Source organism: Hyperolius riggenbachi, chromosome 3 (genome assembly GCF_040937935.1).
Source record: "Hyperolius riggenbachi isolate aHypRig1 chromosome 3, aHypRig1.pri, whole genome shotgun sequence".
In the NCBI taxonomy this organism is placed as follows: domain Eukaryota; kingdom Metazoa; phylum Chordata; class Amphibia; order Anura; family Hyperoliidae; genus Hyperolius; species Hyperolius riggenbachi.
The window spans coordinates 51916196-51940227 of NC_090648.1; the positions used below are offsets into that span (position 1 = coordinate 51916196).

Here is a 24032-nt window from a genome sequence, read left to right on the forward strand (position 1 = left end):
ACTATGTACTCTGTAAAGTGCTGCAGAAGATGTCAGTGCTATATATATATACATAATAATAATATGGTAGGACATTAGACTATGACTATGGTAGGATTAGATTGTGAGCTCCTTTAAGGACAGTCAGTGACATGACTATGTGCTCTGTAAAGTGCTGCAGGAGATGTCAGTGCTGTATAAATACATAATACTGTATAAATGAACACACATGACTTGCACAGTGTAATCAGCATAGTCGGATCCCCATGGTACTGCAGAAACCAGGCCGGTGTAATCACTGAGTGAGTCACGACATGTGGTGAAAGGCAGCAGTGAGGGAAGCGCAGTTCGTCTCTTGTGTGTTTCCTGCCTCACTAATGTTTGATTGTTTCATGATGTGAAGCAGAGATGAATAATAAGAGTGGAGAAGAAGACGGAGAAACCCCCTAACCAACATTGTCAAGAAATATCACCAAAATAGGCCTTCTGCATCTGCTCATGCTTTTCACACTTTTCATTTCTCATTAAAAAACTATTAATAGAGTTCAGCAAACGCACTGAGCCATTTGCCCATATGGATCTTTACAGGCGTACGTACAAAAAGGGCGCCTGGACAAAAAGGGCGCGGGGTGTAAACTCTAAATAATAATTAATCATTAATAGGGTTTATAAATATAGTGTGCAATTTTTCGTTTACAAATAATGTTTAACAAAATTATAAATCATTAAATAATGTTTATGAAATCGGAAATTGTGAAAACGTTAATCTTCCCTGTTTCAAAAGTTAAACTTATAATTACGTTTATAAAAAAAACAATAATATATGTTTAATTGTTATAATTGTATATTATTGTGAATAACCGTCATTTATGGTTTGTTCTTATAATAAAATCTGAAAATATTGTTTATAAAGATGATATAAATATAACTACGTTCGTAATAAGTGTTGTAATACATTAGTAATTATTACAAAAATTTTACTAAAACTATACCTAAGCCTACTCTTACACAGAACCCTACCTGTACCTATCCCTAACCCCTAGACTCCCCTGTTGGTGCCTAAACCTAAGACCCCCCTATTGGTGCCTAAACTTAAGACCCCCCTGTTGGTGCCTAAACCTAAGACCCCCCTGTTGGTGCCTAAACTTAAGACCCCCCTGTTGGTGCCTAAACCTAAGACCCCCCTGTTGGTGCCTAAACCTAAGACCCCCCTGTTGGTGCCTAAACCTAAGACCCCCCTGTTGGTGCCTAAACCTAAGACCCCCCTGTTGGTGCCTAAACCTAAGACCCCCCCTGTTGGTGCCTAAGTAACCCTCCCTGTACCTACCCCTAACCCCTAGACCCCCCTCTTGGTGCCTAAACCTAAGACCCCCCTGTTGGTGCCTAAACCTAAGACCCCCCTGTTAATGCCTAAACCTAAGACCCCCCTGTTGGTGCCTAAACCTAAGACCCCCCTGTTGGTGCCTAAACCTAAGACCCCCCCTGTTGTTGCCTAAGTACCCCTCCCTGTACCTACCCCTAACCCCTAGACCCCCCTATTGGTGCCTAAACCTAAGACCCCCCTGTTGGTGCCTAAACCTAAGACCCCCCTTTATTATGTGGATAATAATGTTTTACTAATTGTGGATTCAAAAAATATTTTGCAATTTACGTTACGTACTGATCGCTTTATTTTGTGAATAATAATGTTTTACAAACAGTAAGGGATAAAACTTTAAATAATGTTTTAATTATTTAAATAAGATAAATATGTTTAGTATTTTCATAAACGTTATTCGGCACGGGTGCATTTTATAAACGTAAATCACCACAAGTTCAGTTATAAATCATTAAACATCGCCGGGCGCCGTTTGTAAACTTTATTTAGCTCCTGGCGCCGTTTATAAACTTTATTTAGCTCCGGCGCCCTTTTTTCCTACTCGGCGCCCATTAAACGCTATTTATTATGGGAGTGAATGGCGACGCCCTTTTTGTCCACTAGCGGCATGCGCCCTTTTTTCCCAGCTCCTCTTTACAGAACATAAAGAGCTTGATTCACTAAACCGTGATAACTGAAATATCATCACTCCTTATCAAAGTTATCACACCTTATCCACGATATCACACCTTATCAAAGTTATCACACCTTATCACCAATATCACACCTTATCAAAGATATCACACCTTATCAACGATATCACACCTTGGGCTCGATTCACAAAGTGGTGCTAACCCAGTTAGAGACTTTAGGCATGATAACCATTGCACCCCGCTGGTGAAAAGCCAGTTTAGGCGTGATAAGTTTAGGCATGATAAGTTTAGGCATGATAAGTTTAGATAAGTTTAGATCGCGCGCAAAGTCCCGCACGCAAAGCAGCGCCATTAAACTCTATGCGAAGTGCACCAGACTTTGCTAGCACAAAACTTTTGATCAGCTATGCACTGCGGCGCTAACCCAGTTGGTGCTTAAAGTTATCACGCCTAAACTTATCACACCTAAACTTATCATGCCTAAACTTATCACACCTAAACTTATCACACCTAAACTTATCATGCCTAAACTGAGTTTAGGCATGATAAAGGGCTTTTCACCGGTGTGCTAACTGTTAGCACCGCTTTGTGAATCAGGCCCCTTATCACCGATGTCACACCTTATCAAAGATATCACACCTTATGAACGATATCACACCTTATCAGCAATATCACACCTTATCAAAGTTATCACACCTTATCACCGATAGCACACCTTATCAAAGTTATCACACCTTATCAAAGATATCACACCTTATCAATGATATCACACCTTATCAAAGATATCACACCTTATCAACGATATCACACCTTATCAAAGTTATCACACCTTATCAAAGTTATCACACCTTATCAAAGATATCACACCTTATCAACAATATCACACCTTATCAAAGTCATCACACCTTTTCAACGATATCACACCTTATCAAAGATATCACACCTTATCAAAGATATCACACCTTATCAACGATATCACACCTTATCAAAGATATCACACCTTATCAACGATATCACACCTTATCAAAGATATCACACCTTATCAAAGATATCACACCTTATCAACGATATCACACCTTATCAAAGATATCACACCTTATCAACGATATCACACCTTATCAAAGATATCACACCTTATCAATGATATCACACCTTATCAACGAAATCACATCTAATCAACGATATCACACCTTATCAAAGATATCACACCTTATCAAAGTTATCACATCTAATCAATGATATCACATTTTATCAAAGTTATCACACCTTATCAACGATATCACATTTTATCAAAGTTATCACACCTTGGGCTTGATTAACTCATATCACAGCCGTTTTCGCTCGCTTTTCCATGCAAATTTGCGCATGGAAACGCCGACGTTTTCACGGGAAAACGCAGCAGTTTTCGCGCGAAAATTTGCAATTGCAAACGTGTGCGAAAACGGCCGTGATATGAGTTATCACAGTTTAGTGAGTCAAGCCCCTTATCAAAGTTAACACACCTTATCAGAGTAGCATAGTGAGTGCTGCAAACCCGCAGGGGCTCAGGGCAGGCCAAGTGCGATTGCCAATTAGCAGGCATAAGTTCGTAGCACTCGCTGTACTACTCTGATCACAGTTTAGTGAATCAAGCCCAACGAGTGAAGTCTTCCTTGCTTGGGATAGAAGTTATCCTTTTATTTAATTGTACACCCACTCTACACCATCTCATTTTCTCTCTCTAAGGCCAAAGTGCACTAACTTCTCCTTTACCTGCACAGCCATTTTACTCTAACTTCTCCTTTACCTGAACATCCATGCCAGAAAAACTCTCTCTGCACACACAACATCACCATCTTCCCAATGTCTAATCCCTAAAGAGAAACTCTCATCCCAATCAGTAGCTGATACCCCCTCTCCCAAGAGAAATCTTTACCTTCTCTCCAATAGATCATCAGGGAGGTCTTTGTGGCTGAAAGTGTGTCAAAACCAATCCTATAATGTGATGTCAGGGCCACGGCATTCAACATTTCCTGTCTGTGAACCTCATTGCATTGTGGGAAATAATTGTTGTTTCCATGTGCCAAGCAAGCAGTGTCTCCCTCTGTGCATAGGACTCTCAGTAAACAAACGTTCCGCAAAGATGTCACCATCAGTGATAAATGTTAGAATATAAATCAGGGAGAGGAGAGATTTTACAATGGGCAAATACCAACTAAATAATCTATAAATTAATATTTAAAAAAGAAGCAATTTCATTTTTAAGTTATTTCCACTACAGTTGTTCTTTAAACTCCCCCCTCCTCCGAAACGTTGTCTTTTCTGATGCCTAACCTACTAACCCTAAAATCTAAAAATATCTCATTCTGACCTTTCCCTACAATATCTTCTAAGACTAACCCTCCTGAGCTAACACTCTTTAAAGAGAGACTCAGAGCTGAGTCAACTTGCCGTTATTTTTACTTACCCGGGGCTTCCTCCAGCCCCATAAGCATGGATGTGTCCCTCACCGCCCTCCTTAGCGCCTCTGCTAAGCCGCAATCTGCTCCGGTAAGCGGCTCAGTGACGTCAGTGGGGGGCCTTCTGCACATGCGCAGACCTTCTGTGCAAGCGCAGAAAGCCCCGGCTGATGTCACGCAGTCAGACTGAGCCCAATTGAGCTGCATACCGGGGGTTGACTGCAGCTGAACAACGGCACTGAGGAGTACGGCGAGGGACACATCCATGCTTATGGGGTTGAAGGAACCCCCGGGTAAGTAAAAAAAACTTTTGATTGCTACATCTGGCTCACACACAAATCAGTAGGGGTTAATTCACTAAGCTACATTGCTCAAGCAGCACAGCTTAGTGTGGCAGCGCAAGTAACATTTTCAGAGTAGGCACGCTACTGCTGTAGCATGCACTACTAACAAACTTGGGCTCCTCCCAAAACTAACGGCTGCTCCAATTGTCCCACCCTGGATCCTGTCAGGTCCAGTGACTTTGTAGGACGAGATCCCTGCACTTTGATTGGCCCAATAGGCTGCCTGTCACTTGACAAGCAGCCTATTGGGCCAAAGTGTAGGGATTGCATCCTACAAAGTGAATGACCCCCCAAGTCAGCTAGTTAATTGTACAAGCTGTTAGTCGGTATTTCTCCTGTCTGGCTCTCGGGGAAATTGCTGATGTTGCTGAAACCCAAGAGAAGCTGGAGACGTGTCTGACACTTCCGCTGCCTGGAGGATCAACTGTATACACATCACCATGGCAACAGTGACATGAGCCCTCTGCTGCGCATGCGCACTGTGCCAGTTTGAAACATATTGTATGGTTCTCAGGAATTCCATTTTAAAATATGTGGCGTTTATGGCTCGCTCAGCCAAAAAGGTTCCTGACCCCAGCCTTAACTAATACCAACCTTGTGGTGTCCTTCAGCTTCAATTCTTCATCATCATTGGCTTTCATTGAAGCTTATCCCCTCACTCACTGATGACAGGTGCAACATGACCAAACCATGTACCCTATCCCTATAAAGTTTTGGCCAGTGGCCCTGACTTATTGGGAAGGTGGGCTCAAGTGAAAATAAGCACCATAATGCAGAATCCTAGTCCCAGCTCTCTCCATGGACATAGGTAGCTTCATACAGCCATTTCTGGCTTTTCTGCTATACGAACAATTTAATATTGATATTGTGCCTATCCAGCACTTTCCTTGGCTATAAATCCTAAACATTTCGCAAGCACTGGTCACCACAAGTAGTGACTCATCAAGAAGTCCAGAGCGTGGAAAGTACATGGGACAGCAAAGTTCTGACTAATCTCAATTTACGCTCGCTGTAAATAAAACCATGCTTGGATTGCATCACGTAGGCAAGAACGGATCATCAGTGTCAAGTTAGGGCCATGGAGTCTGCCAAGTCATACACAGAGTAGAAGAAGATGTAGACATCGACATGTAATTGTGTGAGCAGATAATAGTCACAACAAGTCAGAAGAGCAGAGGATTGGAGAAGAGGGAAAAGGGAAGAGATGAGTGATATCATTTGATTCCTGTCCAAGCACAAATTATTACAGATAAACTTTAACCCTTTAGCAGCCAAATGTATTTAAAGGCTTGCAAGTGCCCCCAGGCCAATTTATTTTAGTGCATTTTTTATTTCTTATTTGTTACATGTTCTTGCTTCTAATTAGTACTACTGTAATGTGTATTTATGGCAGTGTAACTAGGGGGCAGTGTGAGACAATAACAAAAGACTTCTGCTTTCAGTTTCTATATTTTCTGTTAGCAGAGAGAAATCAAAGCATTCCAAGAATTTACAGAACAAAAAGTTCTGCCAACTGAGGTCAAAAGCAATGCACTTATCTCAAATCAGATTACTTTATTGAAGCTGCTAATGGATTAACCATCAATACCTTCTAAACTGGCCTTCTTCCTGAATTATTATTATTATTTAGTATTTATATAGCGCCGACATCTTACGCAGCGCTGTACAGTATATATATATTGTCTTGTCACTAACTGTCCCTCAAAGGAGCTCACAATCTAATCCCTACTATTATCATATGTCTATGTATGTATATTATGTAGTGTAAGTACTGTAGTCTAGGGCCAATTTAGGAGTGAGCCAATTAACTTATCTGTATGTTTTTGGGATGTGGGATGAAACAGGAGTACCCGGAGGAAACCCACGCAGACACGGGGAGAACATACAAACTCCTTGCAGATGGTGCCCTGGCTGGGATTTGAACCAGGGACCCAGCACTGCAAGGCGAGAGCGCTAACCACTACGCCACCGTGCTTCTCGGTCACACCTTACTTGTCCTTAACATTAACCTTTCCATCTCCTACATCTCGCAATACTAACCTTAGAGTGACCCTTTCATTCTTACACAGATAATGAAACAAATGTAGTTTGTGAAACAAGATACTTTTCCTTACGCAGAGGTTGCAGAGTCCCGTAGAAATAGGATTATTGTCTGGTCTGGTTTTATTCATGTTGGATCAGGCAAAGACTACCCTACTGTTACATTATAGCATCTTTTTTGGGGGGAGGTTGGCGAACCAGGTTTCCATGTTTGGTTATTTTTGACCCTTACTCTTTTGTGTTTCAGGAAATCGTTCTACTCTGGCCATGCTTCTTTCGCCATGTACTCCATGTTGTACCTCTCGGTGAGTGGATATATATCTCCTAAATTTCAGACGTGAGAACTTATTGAGATGCTACGCCCCCACCACACCTCCAATCACACCAACAACCCCAGCACATCTCCAGTCACTCCTCCAGCACGCCTTCAGCCACACCTCCAGTCACAGCTTTATCACACCTCCAGTTACAGCTTTATCACACCTCCATTCACTCTGCCAGCACAACTCCAGACACACCTCCAGTCACGCCTCCATCACGTCAAGCCACACCTCCAGTCATGCTTTCATCCCACTTCCAGCCACACCTTCATCCAGGGACATATCTGGGTAATACAGCGCCTATGACAAACAATTAAAATGCGCCATCCCTCAGTCAGAGCCCCCTTCCCCTCTAAAAACAGCATCATTTCTCATGTACATGTGTTATGGTTGCGTGTGTTTTAGCTCAGGATATTGCTGAGGTTACTTTTTGGAAATAGCTCTTGTTATTTATTCTCTGTCCTCTGTTCTAACACTATGCCAGGTGCACCCTACATGCATGAGTTAAGCAGCCGTGTTCCCCAGATAACAGCATTAATCTGATCTGAGGTCTGAATGACAGGGAGGCATCAGGCATGGAGGAAGGAAGGCCGATGCAGCACAGGGGCAGGCATGGCGCCCATGGTGCTGTGGCGCCCGTGGCACAAGTCATGCCTGCACCCCTCTAGATCCGCCTCTATATATCTATTAAAACATATGTGAACATTAAGTCACAAAGAGAGATATTAGAGGAGAAAGAAGAGAAAGGGATTTGCTTGAGCAATGCTAAATGTAAATTTGCCTTCTTTAACCCTCTGGGCGATACAATTGCATCGCCCAGGAGGGGACGCAGCACTTTTTTTTTCTAATTTTTTATTTTTTAAATCATGTAGCGAGCCCAGGGCGGCGAGTAGCGGCGATCGGAAGTTACACGCAGCTAGCAAAGTGCTAGCTTCGTGTAAAAAAAAAAAATTATGCAAATCGGCCCACCAGGGCCTGAGAAATCCTCCTGCGCGATATACCCCGAGCTCAGCTCGGGATTATCGCCCAGGAGGTTAAACAAGAGGTATTTGGGAGGATTTAGCTGTAAGTGAGCAACCGTGGTTTCCCATGATGCATCACTCCTGATAAAGCGATGATTTGCATATTCGGGAGTGATGCATTCTGGGAAAGCACTGTTGCTCACTTCCAGCTGAATTATCCTAAATACCGTCTGTTTTCAGAAGGCAAAATTACATTTGGCATTGCTTTTTAATAGAGAGATTTTTGGTCTCTTGAGGCCCTCTATACCCTCCGGGTGGTTCTGAGTCCCCATGAGCAGTCTGGGTATTCCTTGAGCACAGCTGTATGGCAATGCACGGCCTGCAGTATTTGAGCCTCAGCTTGTCACGCTGCCTGTATAATATGCTGGAAGTGGTTACTAGAAGAGGAAGTGTGACGGCTCATATGCCGTATATAGAAGCCACAGCTCTGGCTGCCATGGTTTGGGGTCAGTGATTCTGTGCAGGATACGCACACAGCGCACACACAACACTCTCCTACTGGTAACAGCACAAGCACGGGGCTATATTATAATCAGCAGTAGCAGCTAATGCTTCTAAGTGTATGGCTGTCCACCTAGCAGCATCACAATACTCTACACTGCTGTGCAAGACTTCAGGACAGCATATCGCACTAAGCTCACCCAAGTCAAAGTCACTCAGAGGTGCCATGTGGGATGTATCCAGATGTCTATCTACCCAGATGTCCTTTGCGAGCTACCGGTAGATCACAATTTGGCATCCCTATGTCTGCCTCTTATGCTTCTTTGGGCTGTCTGCAAACTTTCATGGTGGTTTTTATTCTCTCCTCTATACCTGGGTCCCTTGTAACATGAAGTTACAGATTGCCCAGCAAGCTCATGGTGAACCAGAACTCCTAGGAGTGTGTAGGGGCCGAAAGAGACCAAAAAGCCTCCTTACTACTGGTATCGGGTCCCGTTACTTCCTCCAGTGGCAGGCAGTGGAGGACGGTGGCGTGGGAGCGATCCATGCGGATGGGGCTGGAGGAAGCCCCAGGTATGTATAAATCTTTTATTAATATTGATCTCTGGTACACTTTAAGGCCCACCAACAGTGCATGTTTTGTGGAAATCCACAGAGGTAGTTAAAGTGAACCTCTGGACTTAAAATCTACTCAGCAAAACTGAAAAGGCTTGGTGATTCTTTAACAGTTTCACAGCATCAGAACTTTGTTTTTCTTACCAAAGCATCATTTTTAGCTGCATTTTTAGCTAAGCTCCACCCATCAAAGAAAAAAAGCCCGGGCTTTTTTTCCCTGATGCTGTGCAGAGCATGCTGGGATTTCCTATGTTGTTATTCACATTGCCTAGCAACTGGGAGAGGTGCTCAGGAGTAGGACACAGGACAGTTGGAACTGTGTCTCATGCTCCCTGTCACCTCCTTTCAACCAAAAAGAGGGCTGCCCTCATGAAATCACAAACATTTGCCTGTTCTTTTAGAACAGAGCGGGGAACAGATTATATTATCTATCTATTTTAATTAACATAACTAATGTAACTTAATGACAGTATGTTTGTTTAGGCTGAAGTTCCTCTTTAATCAGGTCTGCTGAGACACTAATTACCTCAGCTGAGAATGCTTGTGGTTTCTTGCAAAACATGCCCTGTTGGTGGTGGATCTTGTAGAAGATAAAAACACAGGGAGACCGGGAGACCGATCTGGTGCGATAACGTCTAGTCACTGCGTGGCGTATGTGACTAAGGAAAGATATATATATATACTCACAAACATGATTTGCTCATCAGGCAACCATTCATCAGATGGATGGGGAAATACCGTCCCCACTTGGCCTTGCTTCTGACGAACGGATTGGTCGCAACTCCAGTGGTTGTGCCCTAGGAGATTCTCCATTGGTACATACTCCATCTGCCTAAAATGCCCTGTTGGTGGGCCTTGAGGATAGGGACAGGGAACTTAGCTATAGAGGCTTCCCGTTCCTCTCACGGTGCCCTTGTTCCAGTGCTGTGTCACCCACGTTAGCAGTATTTGACTGATCGGTTGAATCCTGCTTTCTGGGAGGAGGCTTCGGAAGTCTTCAGGAGTACTCCCGAAGACTGACAGCTCCATACGGCGCCTGCAGAAGTGCACTTTATGGTGCACTCATGCATGTACAGTACAGAGCCTTCTGTCTTCTGGAGCACTCTTGCTGCCGAAGACGTTCGAAGTCTCCCGCAGCTGGGGATTCAAACGGGGCTAACATTGCTGGAACGAGGAGACCATGAGCAATGATATTGCTCTATAGGACCCAGAGCCTTCCCTCTCCATAGGTAAGTATCTGATTGTTTGTTTTTTCGCTTCCCATTAGCTTTAATGACCTCATCGGTTTCTTGTGAGCGCAGCAGAGAATATGCTTACCATCAGCTGGCAGTAACAGTGCAGACCGGACGGCGTCTCTGGCTTTCCTAATGTGCCTCCTGTCACCAATTTGTGCTAATCGACTGGAAAAAAAAGTGTTAAGTTGCATAAAAAAAGGGAATTGAAAATAGTGCAATCAGAAGTACATATCCTTCTGATGTGACACAGAACATATAATCACCGTGTTCATTTTTGCTGTCTTATAAACAAGTGAAATGTGATGTTATATTTGGCAGTGCTGCCTGTTCCTGTCCCTCACACATCCATAAGTAGATTTCAGAAAAGCTTCTCCTCAACTTGTCCACGGAACGCTTCAACAAGATGTTGAATTCACACCTATAAATACTTTCTAAATAAATACGCAGAATTCTGAACAGGCAGTCCTGTGATTCCCAGCCAGACAGTGCAACCAGCAATCTGACTTTTGTTCTGGACATTCCAACTACAGTAAGGGCTAGTGCACCAAACAGCGCTAGCGTAATCGTAAACACTTAGCGCTTTTTGAAGTGATTTTCCTAGGCGATTCTAGGCATGTGCCTAGTGATTTTGATTTTCTAACAATGCCTAGCAATTTTTGGAGAGTTTTGGTGTAGCGTGTTTTATTTTTTGTTACAGTAGAGCTGTAACTGAACAGCTTCTGTAACAAAAACGCCTGAAAAATCGCTCTGATCTTGCGCTTTTCAGAGCGATTTTCCACTTTCCTATACTTAAAGAGGAACTTCAGTCTAAACAAACATACTGTCATTAAGTGACATTAGTTATGTTAATTTAAATGGATAGGTAATATAATCTCCTGTTTTAAAAGAACAGGCAAATGTTTGATTTCATGAGGGCAGCCATCTTTTTGTTTGAAAGGAGGTGACAGGGAACATGAGACACAGTTCCAACTGTCCTGTGTGCTAATCACCCCTCCCAATTGCTAGGCAACGTGAATAACAACATTGGAAATCCCATCATGCTTTGCACAGCATCAGGGAAAGAAAGCACGGGCAGTTTTCTTTGATGGGTGGAGCTTAGCTAAAAATGCAGCTAAAAATGATGCTTTGGTAAGAAAAACAAAGTTCTGATGCTGTGAAACTGTTAAAGAATCACCAAGCCTTTTCAGTTTTGCTGAGTAGATTTTAAGTCCAGAGGTTCACTTTAACTACCTCTGTGGATTTCCACAAAACATGCACTGTTGGTGGGCCTTAAAGTGTACCAGAGATCAATATTAATAAAAGATTTATACATACCTGGGGCTTCCTCCAGCCCCATCCGCATGGATCGCTCCCACGCCACCGTCCTCCACTGCCTGCCACTGGAGGAAGTAACGGGACCCGATACCAGTAGTAAGGAGGCTTTTTGGTCTCTTTCGGCCCCTACACACTCCTAGGAGTTCTGGTTCACCATGAGCTTGCTGGGCAATCTGTAACTTCATGTTACAAGGGACCCAGGTATAGAGGAGAGAATAAAAACCACCATGAAAGTTTGCAGACAGCCCAAAGAAGCATAAGAGGCAGACATAGGGATGCCAAATTGTGATCTACCGGTAGCTCGCAAAGGACATCTGGGTAGATAGACATCTGGATACATCCCACATGGCACCTCTGAGTGACTTTGACTTGGGTGAGCTTAGTGCGATATGCTGTCCTGAAGTCTTGCACAGCAGTGTAGAGTATTGTGATGCTGCTAGGTGGACAGCCATACATTTAGAAACTGTTAAAGAAACACCAAGCCTTTTCAGTGCTGCTGAGTAGATTTTTAGTGCGGAGGTTCACTTTAAGATTGAGGTTGAATCGCCTCAGAAATCAGCAGAAATGCTGCAGGACCAGCTTTTGCGTTTGGGTAAAAAGCTCATCGCTATAGTGTGCACCATCCCATTCAAATACATTAGCCAAGTGCTTTTCAAAGCGATGGCGGTTTTAAAACCGCTCAGAAGTGCTCTTGGTGTGCACCAGCCCTCATACAGAAAGGTTAGGACATGCTGACTATAATGCTTGCCTGGTTGGTGAAGGCACAGTGATTCGTATTTTGTTTTTGATTCGTTTTATGTATTAGGTTTAGTAATAAAACAATTGTTTTTTTTAAATCAGGAAAATAAGAAATATTATCATTTTTTCTGTTCTTTTATGGGAGTTATTGGCTGCACTTTAGGTACAGGAGAGGTTAATGGCTGCAATACTACATGCAGTGCAGTCATCAACCCCTCCTGGTCCCCAAGTGCAGCCATTAACTTGCTGGGTAGATTTCCTGCATACTTAAGGCAATAAAAAATAAAATGCATTTAGAATAAAATAATTCTTAGCATAATGTACCACCCAAAGAAAGCCTAGTTGATGGCTAAAAAAAGAAAAAAAAGATAGATCATTTTGTTGTGACAAGTAGTGTTAAAGTTATTGGCGAATGAATGGAAGGATCGCTGACAGGTGAAAATTGCTCTGGTCCATAAAGGGAAACACCTCAGAAGTGAAGTAGTTAAAGGTGATTGGTTGTTTAGGGTACATTCAATGTCACCAGTGTCTCACTGACTGAGGCAAATTGACTCATTCATAAGCCTGTGACCCAGCGTATGACTCTTGGGACATTCGTGACTCAGCAGAGATATTCTGCAATACAAGACATGAGGAATGATTTTTGAGAATCCTATATTGCAATATGTTGTGGTTTATCCAGTAACGTCACAGTCAGCTGTGATGTACATTGTACAGATATACATCCCACATTATCAACATTCATATTTCACCTGGGCTAACCACAGTAAAGTGAAATCTGATTGGCTGCTAGAGACCTTTTAGGGAATCGGGGAAGTGGAGGAAGATTAGAGGAAGTGCCAGCCAGGCTCTGAACACCTACCAGGTCCACCCAGGTTGCCTTGTCCCTGATCTGTCTCAGTCTGTAACCAGCGAAAGCCAAGGGAGGGTTGGTGGATGCAGGGCCGGGCCGAGGCATAGGCTGGAGAGGCTCCAGCCGCAGGGCGCAGTGTAGGAGGGGGCGCACAATTCATTCAGCTGTCATTCCTAATTGTGTATGAAGCAGAAAGAAATAAGAAAAGGGGATACATGGCAGTGACTGCAAGCCAGATAACTAGATATTAAGGTGTTGGGGAGGTTGTGGGCCCTGTGGCCCTCTTTGTCTAATAGCAATCAGTGAGTGACAGCTGGGGTGGGAGGGGTGGAGGGGTGCACTTTGGTGTCTCAGCCTTGGGTGCTGGAGGACCTTGTCCCTGCTCTGGGTGGATGCATGCGCTGTATGTATTTAGGAAATCATTGGGTATTCATTGATGTCGAGCATACATGTCAAACTCTGGCCTGCAGGGCCATCAAATTTGGCCCACAAGTAGTTTCCTGATGTTGTGCCCACTCTAGACCACCATAGTAATCTATATTTGGGGTGAAGCCATAGATTACCTGGAAAGCATATAGAGGAGGGAGGGGGGAACTAGACACCAGGAAACTGTATATGGTAGGGAGGAGGCATTAGACACTAGAGAACTGTATGGGGAAGGAGGACCACTAGTTGCCTGGGAACTGTATAGGGGAGGGAGGAGGCACTAGACACCAGGTAAATGTAAAGGAGATGGAAGGGGCCACTAGACACCAGGGAACTGTATAGGGGAGGGTGTGGGCCACTAGGGATATGTACCTATATGAGAGGGGAGGGAGCCATTAGACATCAGGGAACTGTATAGGGGAGGGAGCAGGGCTCCCTAGACACCAGGGAACTGTATATGGGAGGGAGCCATTAGACACCAGAGAACTGTATTGGGGAAAGGGGGGGGGGGGCTTTTAGACACCAGGGAACTGTATAGTGGACGGGGGGGGGGGGAGGGATATAGACAGCAGGGAACTTTAGTCATTGAGATTGGCCCCTGACTTGGTTCCAGTGTTCAATTTAAACCCACTTTGTATTTGAGTAGGACACCCCGACGTAGAGAATCTGTGTGAGGGGGGTAACTACATCTGTGCCATGCCCTGAACCTTGAATGTGTGTGTCGGTTGGCATGTGCACTTATAGTGCTGGTGGAGTGGATATGAAGGACGTCATTGCTCGAGTGTGCCTATACCCCATACTATGTAGCTATGCCAGTGACTGCACTGAATGCTTGTTTGTTTACAGCTCATACTAAGTCATCATGTTGCTATGACAGCAGAGGTTAATGTGTCGCTTTCCTCTCCAGTTTTACCTGCAGGTCCGGATGACGTGGAGCGGGGCCCGCCTCTTGCGCCCGCTGGTTCAGTTTGTTTTGATCCTGGTGGCTTTATATACTGGATTCACCCGCATATCTGATCACAGGCATCACCCGTCCGATGTGGCCATCGGCTTTCTGCAGGGAGCGCTGGTGGCTTATTGGGTGGTAAGTTGAGAAAGCAATACATGGACTTGCACTTACTTTTCCCTCTAGGTCAGGCCTGGGCAAACTCGGCCCTCCAGCTGTTACGGAACTACAAGTCCCACAATGCATGTGCCTTTATGAGTCATGACTCTGGCTGTCAGACTCCTGCAATGCATTGCGGGACTTGTAGTTTCTTAACAGCTGGAGGGCCAAGTTTGCCCATGCCTGCTCTAGGTGATACTGTTGGCGCTCAGCTACTGGTGTAAACACTAACCAGAGACCAAAAAAAAAGTTTTATACATACCTCGGGCTTCCTCCAGCCCCATCCGCTCAGATCCCTCACCGCCACCCTCCGCTGCATGCAGCTCCGGTATCCGGTCCCATTAGTTCTGCTAGTCGCGGCTAGTCTGCGCAAGAGAAGTGCGCCCTCTACGTATCTCTTGCGCTTGGCAATTTTCAGGCCCTAATGATTAAAAAGCAAATGCCATCTGTATCACCTCTTTCAACCATTTTCCCAGCACTGCAATAATCCATCATACTGAATGATTCCTTATGAAATACCACATGAGGTAAAAATCTTTTAAGAATTGTCATGTAGTTTTTCGATAAATTACTACACTATTACTCTATATGTGGACATCTTAGTGAATTTGGAAAACGATTCTAAATAACAGCGCTTTGAGTCCCCAGGGAGAAAAGCGCTATATAAATATTATTGTTGTTATTGTTAAATGTGGCCACTAAGGATCCAATTTCTAATGAAAAAATAATTTGAGTGATCAGATAATTCTGTCCGGAAGTAAAATATTGTAATACATCGCTTACCACACCATCAACAAACCAATCTTTGCTTTCTATCACAAACAACAAGAAAATCCATATTTTGGTTTGGCGAAAATCCAATCGGATGACTTTTTTTAAATAATCGTTCGTAATCGATTGTGCCCGGAGATTATTTACAACCAATCCAATCAGAATTATCTGATCGCTCAAACTATTTTTCACTAGAAATTGGACCGTTAGTGGCCACCTTAAAACACAGAGGGCTTGATTCACTAAACCGTGATAAATCAAATATCACACCTTATCAAAGATATCACATCTTATGAAAAGATATCACACCTTATTCAAAGATATCACACCTTATCAAAGTTAACACGCCTTATCAGAGGGTCATAGCGAGCGCTACGAACCCGCAGGGGCTCAGGGCAGGACGAGTGCCATTGCCAATTAGCAGGCATAAGTTTGTAGCCCTCGCTATGCTACTCTGATAAGGCGTGTTAACTTTGATAAGGTGTGATATCGTTGATAAGGTGTCATATTTGAGTTATCACGGTTTAGTGATTCAAGCCCCGAATGCGGTATTTTATCGACCCTTTATTATTTACCAAACGTGTCTTAGTGAATTGAAACCTATAGCAACCAATGCAAGTGAATATTGCCCAGTGTACCAGACAGTCAGACAGAGAGCTGCTGGACTAATATAGAGCCTGACACATCTAAACATAGACGGGGCCGTCCCCTCCCTGTCCTTTTGTCCAGGTTATTTCTGGGTGGATGGGAAAAAGGAAATCTTATATAAATGAATAATGGGTCTCTTGCTCCTTCTCCTCCTCCCTCCTGGGGGTGCGGCCTGGTGGGGTAACATGGAAGGGGAAACGCTACAGGAAACGTCTGTGTTTCCTGTTTAGGTCTGAAGCTGGAGAGGATATTCCCTGACAAGCACTGGCCCCCAGACATGGTCAGTCACAGGAGGTGAGCTAGGAGAACGCCACAGGAGCAGCAAGAGGCCACACAAGCCAGCCACCTAAATGTGAGAACTGAGTCAGGCTGGCAAAACATTTCCGGGCCAGTCCTGTCCTGTCAGTTTTGCATCAGTTTTCTATCAGTTCTCGGCCTTTTGGCTAAGATCAAGTGTAGTATCTGTTCTTGAAATTTTTGGGGGGACCTGGAGGGATGGCACTGTGGCAGGGTGTCCTTCCTGGTCGTAATTCCCAGGGGTTGATTGAATGGATCTATACCATGGTCGAGGCTGAATGGCTGAGGGCTTTGCTTAGGCGTACTGCCCCTGGAAGTGGCGCTCCAGGTGCACCTGAAAAAACCTGAGATGTGGCAGATCTCAGGCGGAAGTAGGGTGCTTTGGTCTGTACTGCCCATATGCATCGCCAACTAACGCAGCTCCCCGGCCTTTTGGCTAGGGAGAGTGCGGAATTTTTATCACTCCGGCCGCAAGGTCGGGGCCAGCTTGCTGGCACGGGGACTTCGGTTCCCACCCGGCTCCCTCTCGGGGGAGCCACCCGGACCATGTGGACACGGATGCCACATGGCCAGGCCCTTTGGGTAACCACTGGGCGCAGTAGGGGTCCTCCTCGGAGGACCCCAGGATCCTCCAACCCCTCGGGTGTAGGAGGATGCCACCCCCTGAGCCGAAGGCAAAGGGGGAAGGTTCCCTTCGGGGAACAACCGGAAGGGCCCTGCAGCATTGTGGGGCCCGTGGCTACTCGTGCACGTTTTGTGGGGGTGCTTTAGGGCACTCACGCTTTTTCCGTGCACGGGGCTAATAGCCTTGCTTACCCGGGACCTCTGTTGCATGCAACAGGGGCCAAGAAAGCTTAAAAAAAAAAAAAAAAAAAATCAGTTTTCTATCAGTTTTACCTGACAGGAATAAAACTGTACACCTTTTATGTGTAAACCAAGCCATAGAAAACTGATACAAAACTGATGCCAACTGACAGGACTGGACACCTTTTGGCTCAGTTCCCACTTAGGCCGGCCCACATGTGGTCAGCGGGACCAGATAGTGTATTTTCCACTCTGGTCCGCTGTAACCCGGGGCAGATGCTTTACTGTGATAGGTTACATGGGGAAACATCAGCCTGTCTGGGATTATCATGGTCTGCACAGAAGTGTGGCCCGCCCACCGCATCGGATCTCACGGATACGTTGCAGAGTGACAAGTGTGAATGGTCCCTATTTATAATCTAGGAGCCAATCACTGCCATTCACGGACTAATGTCCGTTTATCTCAAGTGGGACAGAGCCTTAAAGGACCGGTATAGCGAAAAAATTAAGCAGTTAAAATCTGACAGAACTGACAGGTATTGGACTAGTCCATCTCCTCCTGGGAACTTTCAGGGTTTTATTTGTTTTTAAAAGCATTTCCAGAACTGCCAAGACAATAAGATCGTGTTACTCACTTGTACACTATTTTGTCAGCTAGACTTAGCAACTGCCTTTCAGGAAATACTTTTGAAAATAAAGAAAACCCTGATAATCCCCATGAGGAGATGGACTAGTCCAAAACATGTCAGTTCCGTCAGATTTTAACTGCTTATGTTTTTCACTGTCCTTGAGGCCTCTTTCACAGTGGGGCGTTAAAGTCGCACGTTATAAAAATGTATAACGCAGAGTAACGCACAGCAATACAAAGTCTGTGCGACATTCACAGTGCACACGTTGCGTTGTGTGTAACGTGTAGCGATATTTAGAAAGTGCTGCATGCTGTGCGTTTAGCAATAAATCTGCTGCGTTATGTGTGCTGCACATGCTCAGTAATGTTTTTTTTTTTTTTTTTTAAATGTAATGCATGCGCCGTTTTCGTTCCATCAGTATGCAACGAAAACAGCGCACCAAGAGACACATAACATCCAATTTTTATAACCTACATGTGCTGCGTTAGGGGCACGTTATGCGACTTTAACGTCGCATCAAATGCAACGTCCCACTGTGAAAGAGGCCTGAATGTGTGAACTCAGCCTCAATGCAAGTTTATGGGCTGCATTGGAAATCGCAGCTCTATGCGACTTGAAATGTACCGTTTTAAAAATGCACACGTTGGATCTCCCCACACACTGTACATATCTGCTCACCAACTTCCACATTAGGGCTCTTTCAGCTGAAGGCAATGAATGTTTGGAGCACCAGCCGGGAGCTTGTTAGCACTCGCTATCGGCGGTAGACATGTGGCCCCACCATGGAGCCAAATCTGGGTGTGGCTGCAGCCAATGTAACGCAAAAGTATTCAGCTTGGTGTTAAACCAATCAAAAAGCATATATTATTATTATTTAATATTTATATAGCACTGACATCTTCTGTAGCGCTGTACAGAATATATATGGTAGCTGAATTCATTTTAACAACCTCCTCTTTTCTTATTTCCAGGCGTTCTACATTTCCGATATGTTTCGGCGGAGAAATGTGCCATCCGTCATCGTCCCTCCACGTCCCGACAGCCCAGAGACGTTCACAAACTGCTAAATGTGAAGATCTGCCTGAAACGTGACAGGGAACTTTTCCTGCGATAACCTCTGTGAGGGGAAAGGCACGGGGACGGACAGTGTGGCGGCACAGGACATGTGACAGAACACAATGCTGCTCCTCTGAGGAAGCAGTGAGCTCACACTGTGTACCGGACAGCCACGCCTTTGTGCCGACGCCGTTTCTAATGAATGAGACTATGCTTATATACAGACATTTCAAGGTGAACAAACATTTCTGTGAAGACTAGAGTCCGAGGAATTAGGAGTTGCCTTTCAGCGTTAGCAATCGTTCAGATTATACAGTATAACAAGCAGCAATCAGTAGCATAACTCACATCTAAATGACAGTTACCCGACATGTGGAGCGAGTGTCAGAGTAGAAACATTACTGTGTTGGATACTGTGAGGGGGTTCAATTGTGGAAAATCAAGGGAGGGATCCGCATACAGACTTGTAGGACAATGTAGCTTTTATCATATATGTATCGTCTGCCTATAAAGGGGACCGCATAGGCCCTGAAACGATCGTCGGCTGAGACGGTCAGATGTCTTACCTGTGTGTGCAGGAACAATAAATGCTACATTGTTGTTCCACAAGTCTGTGTGTGGATCCCTCCCTATTTTTTCTGGATTACAAATGCCATGGGGTCCTAGCACCAGCAGCTATTCTACCGCAGGTTTGCGATCCCTTCAATTGAGGGGTTCAATTGCTGTCTGATTCCCCGCTTAATAAACTTCTATCCACCACATGTCCCAAGCAAGACAGGCAAAAAGGGCACTGAGCATTTGGGCGCCACCATAGGCTGTAGAAATGTTCAGTGAGTAATTGTGACGCCGACAAAAGACGGAGCCCACGTTACGATAAAGACGGAGCCCACGTTACGATAAAAACAGCGCAATTCAGCCGCCAGCAATTGCCAGAAGACAAATTGTGTCTTACCCCCACTGTACGATGCCTTGTCGGGGGGAATAGTAATTCATGCCACCGGGAAATTTGCCACAGCAGGGTGAGCAGTTTTTCAGATTCACCCTGCGCCCAAATTGCCCAGTACCATTTTTAAATGCAGTGGTCATTATAGCAGAACAATTCTGCATGTAAACTCACTGCTCATACAATTCTATGGGGCTGGTCACAGTGCTGCGTTGTAACTGATCGTGTTATTTGTACTCGCTGCATGCAGGTTTTGTATTAAAGTCTATGGCCAGTCTCCATTGCAGTTCACAGTCATTATAATGTGTGTGTTATGCAACTAACCACTGTGTATCTAGCCTCAGGCATTTACGGAAAGGAATGTATGCAAAAGGGAAGAGTCGAATTTATTCAAGGGCATAAGAGATGATTTGCATAATCGGGAGTGATGCACCATGGGAAACGACAGTTGCTCACAAATACCTTCTGTTTTAAGAAGGCAAAATGATATTGAAATGTATGTGGACAAAATGGAAGTTCTCCCATGTTTTTGGAGATGATGAAGTATTTTGGTGAAATGATACAGATTAGGCTTGGTGATCGGAGAAGTGTCTATGTGGACAGATGGAACATGAGGACCTCATATCGCAGCCCCGCACGGAGTGGAGGTCGGCAATGAGTACCTGGATTAACTGCTTGAATGCTGGAACCACGTCTGAGAAGGTGTAACTATTTCACAGACTTGGCTGGACTCTGATTTTTTTTATTTTAAAACAAAATTCCTGACCGCTGGCCGGTGGGGGAAGTGAATCCAGATACAACGTTAAACGTGTATATCTGTCAACTGGAATTTTCTGAATCTGTATGTAAAGATAAATATATATTGATAACATTCACTATAATGGAGTGACTCAGACTTTTTCAGTGGCCACGAGGGATGTGTATGCTTGTATGTGAGTGATTGAGTGTGTGTGTGTCTTTGTGTGTAAGTGTGTGTGTGGCTATGCATGTGTGTGTGTGTGTGTGGCTATGTGGGTGTGGCTATGCGTGTGTGTGTGTGTGTCTCTGATATGTGTGTGTTTGTGTGTAAGTGTGTGTATCTAATATGTGTGTGTGTGTTTGTGTGTGTGTGTAAGTGTGTGTGTGTGTGTGTGTGTGTGTGTGTGTGTGTGTGTGTGTGTGTCTGATATGTGTGTGTGTGTTTGTGTGTAAGTGTGTGTGTCTGATATATGTGTGTGTCTGATATGTGTGTGTGTGTGTCTGATATGTGTGTGTGGCTATGTGTGTGTGGCTATGTGTGTGTGTGCGTATGTGTGTGTGTGTGTGCGCGCGTGTGTGTGTGTGTGTGTGTGCGCGTGTGTAAGTGTGTGTGTCTGATATGTGTGTGTGTGTGATATGTGTGTGTGGCTGTGTGTGTGTGTGTGTGTGTGTGTGTGTGTGTGTGTGTGTGTGCGTGCGTGTAAAGTATGTGGCCGAAACAGGAGGAGATGTGGCAGTGTGTGTGTGTGCGCGTGTACAGTATGTGGCCGAAACAGGAGTTGTGGCAGTATGTGTGTGTGTCTCTGAAGATATGACATACCTCCCAACTTTTTGAGATAAGAAAGAGGGACATTTAAGCAACACCCCTGCTACGCCCCTGACAGACCCCTAGTCACGCATAGTATAAAAATGTAATTACAAAAATATGTTGTTTTATAATTCAAACCACACTGGTCCTCTCTCCTGGTTTGTTTTCCTTCCTATTAACATTTGAAAATTAGAAATTGATCAATTTAAGTGGCAGAAATAATGCTTAGAGTCAAATAAACATGTTTTCAGTAGAAAAAGACATATATTTACATAGATCTGTACAAGAGTCCTGAAAGAGGGACAAATGTTGGGAGCTATGGGTATGTTTGTGTGTCTATGTCTGTGTGTGTCTGATCTGTGTTGTTGTGTGACTGAGCTGTTGTGTGACTGGTGTATGTAGGTGTGTGTGTGTGTGACTGGTGTGTGTGTGTTTGTGTGTGTGTGACTGATGTGTGTAGTTGTGTGACTGGTGTGTGCAGTTGTGTGACTGATGTGTGCAGTTGTGTGCCTGGTGTGTGTAGTTGTGTGACTGATGTGTGCAGTTGTGTGACTGGTGCGTGCAGTTGTGTGACTGGTGTGTGTAGTTGTGTGACTGATGTGTGCAGTTGTGTGACTGGTGCATGTAGTTGTGTGACTGGTGTATGTAGTTGTGTGTGTGTGTGTGTGTTTGTGTGTGTGTGACTGATGTGTGTAGTTGTGTGACTGATGTGTGCAGTTGTGTGACTGGTGTGTGTAGTTGTGTGACTGGTGTATGTAGTTGTGTGTGTGTGTGTTTGTGTGTGTGTGTGACTGATGTGTGTAGTTGTGTGACGTGTGTGCAGTTGTGTGACTGATGTGTGCAGTTGTGTGACTGGTGTGTGTAGTTGTGTGACTGGTGTATGTAGTTGTGTGTGTGTGTGTTTGTGTGTGTGTGTGACTGATGTGTGTAGTTGTGTGACGTGTGTGCAGTTGTGTGACTGATGTGTGCAGTTGTGTGACTGGTGTGTGTAGTTGTGTGACTGGTGTGTGTAGTTGTGTGACTGATGTGTGTGACTGGTGTGTGTAGTTGTGTGACTGGTGTGTGTAGTTGTGTGACTGGTGTGTGTAGTTGTGTGACTGGTGTGTGTAGTTGTGTGACTGGTGTGTGTAGTTGTGTGACTGGTGTGTGTAGTTGTGTGACTAGTGTGTGTGTGTGTGTGTGTAGTTGTGTGACTGGTGTGTGCAGTTGTGTGACTAGTGTGTGTGTGTGTGTGTGTGTAGTTGTGTGACTGGTGTGCAGTTGGGTGACTGGTGTGTGTAGTTGTGTGACAGGTGTGTGTGTGTTTGTGTGTGTGTGACTGATGTGTGTAGTTGTGTGACGTGTGTGCAGTTGTGTGACTGATGTGTGCAGTTGTGTGACTAGTGTGTGTAGTTGTGTGACTGGTGTATGTAGTTGTGTGTGTGTGTGTTTGTGTGTGTGTGTGACTGATGTGTGTAGTTGTGTGACGTGTGTGCAGTTGTGTGACTGATCTGTGCAGTTGTGTGACTGGTGTGTGTAGTTGTGTGACTGGTGTGTGTAGTTGTGTGACTGATGTGTGTGACTGGTGTGTGTAGTTGTGTGACTGGTGTGTGTAGTTGTGTGACTGGTGTGTGTAGTTGTGTGACTGGTGTGTGTAGTTGTGTGACTGGTGTGTGTAGTTGTGTGACTAGTGTGTGTGTGTGTGTAGTTGTGTGACTGGTGTGTGCAGTTGTGTGACTAGTGTGTGTGTGTGTGTGTGTAGTTGTGTGACTGGTGTGCAGTTGGGTGACTGGTGTGTGTAGTTGTGTGACTGGTGTGTGTAGTTGTGTGACTGGTGTGTGTAGTTGTGTGACTAGTGTGTGTGTGTGTGTAGTTGTGTGACTGGTGTGTGCAGTTGTGTGACTAGTGTGTGTGTAGTTGTGTGACTGGTGTGTGCAGTTGTGTGACAGGTGTGTGTAGTTGTGTGACTGGTGTGTGTAGTTGTGTGACTAGTGTGTGTGTGTGTGTAGTTGTGTGACTGGTGTGTGCAGTTGTGTGACTAGTGTGTGTGTGTGTGTAGTTGTGTGACTGGTGTGTGCAGTTGTGTGACTAGTGTGTGTGTGTGTGTGTGTGTGTGTGTGTAGTTGTGTGACTGGTGTGTGTAGTTGTGTGACTGGTGTGTGTAGTTGTGTAACTGGTGTGTGTAGTTGTGTGACTGGTGTGTGTAGTTGTGTGACTAGTGTGTGTGTGTGTAGTTGTGTGACTGGTGTGTGCAGTTGTGTGACTGGTGTGTGCAGTTGTGTGACTAGTGTGTGTGTGTGTGTAGTTGTGTGACTGGTGTGTGCAGTTGTGTGACTGGTGTGTGTAGTTGTGTGACTGGTGTGTGTAGTTGTGTGACTGGTGTGTGTAGTTGTGTGACTAGTGTGTGTGTGTGTAGTTGTGTGACTGGTGTGTGCAGTTGTGTGACTGGTGTGTGTAGTTGTGTGACTGGTGTGTGCAG

The 24032-nt window shown here is 44.7% G+C and overlaps 1 protein-coding gene and 1 pseudogene across 1 annotated transcript in view; both read left to right on the forward strand.

Moving 5' to 3' along the window:
* LOC137560964 (phospholipid phosphatase 3-like) overlaps window positions 1-20909 on the forward strand; it is a 38042-nt gene extending 17133 nt beyond the window's left edge. Inside the window, exons 4-6 of the mRNA XM_068272153.1 lie at window positions 7059-7116; window positions 14683-14859; window positions 19001-20909. Of these exons, the coding sequence (XP_068128254.1) occupies window positions 7059-7116; window positions 14683-14859; window positions 19001-19096 (331 nt within the window). The 3' untranslated portion in view covers window positions 19097-20909. The remainder of the gene's footprint in view (window positions 1-7058; window positions 7117-14682; window positions 14860-19000) is intronic.
* On the forward strand, window positions 16723-16854 carry LOC137564691 (U2 spliceosomal RNA; annotated as a pseudogene).
* Window positions 20910-24032: the final 3123 nt, after the last annotated feature.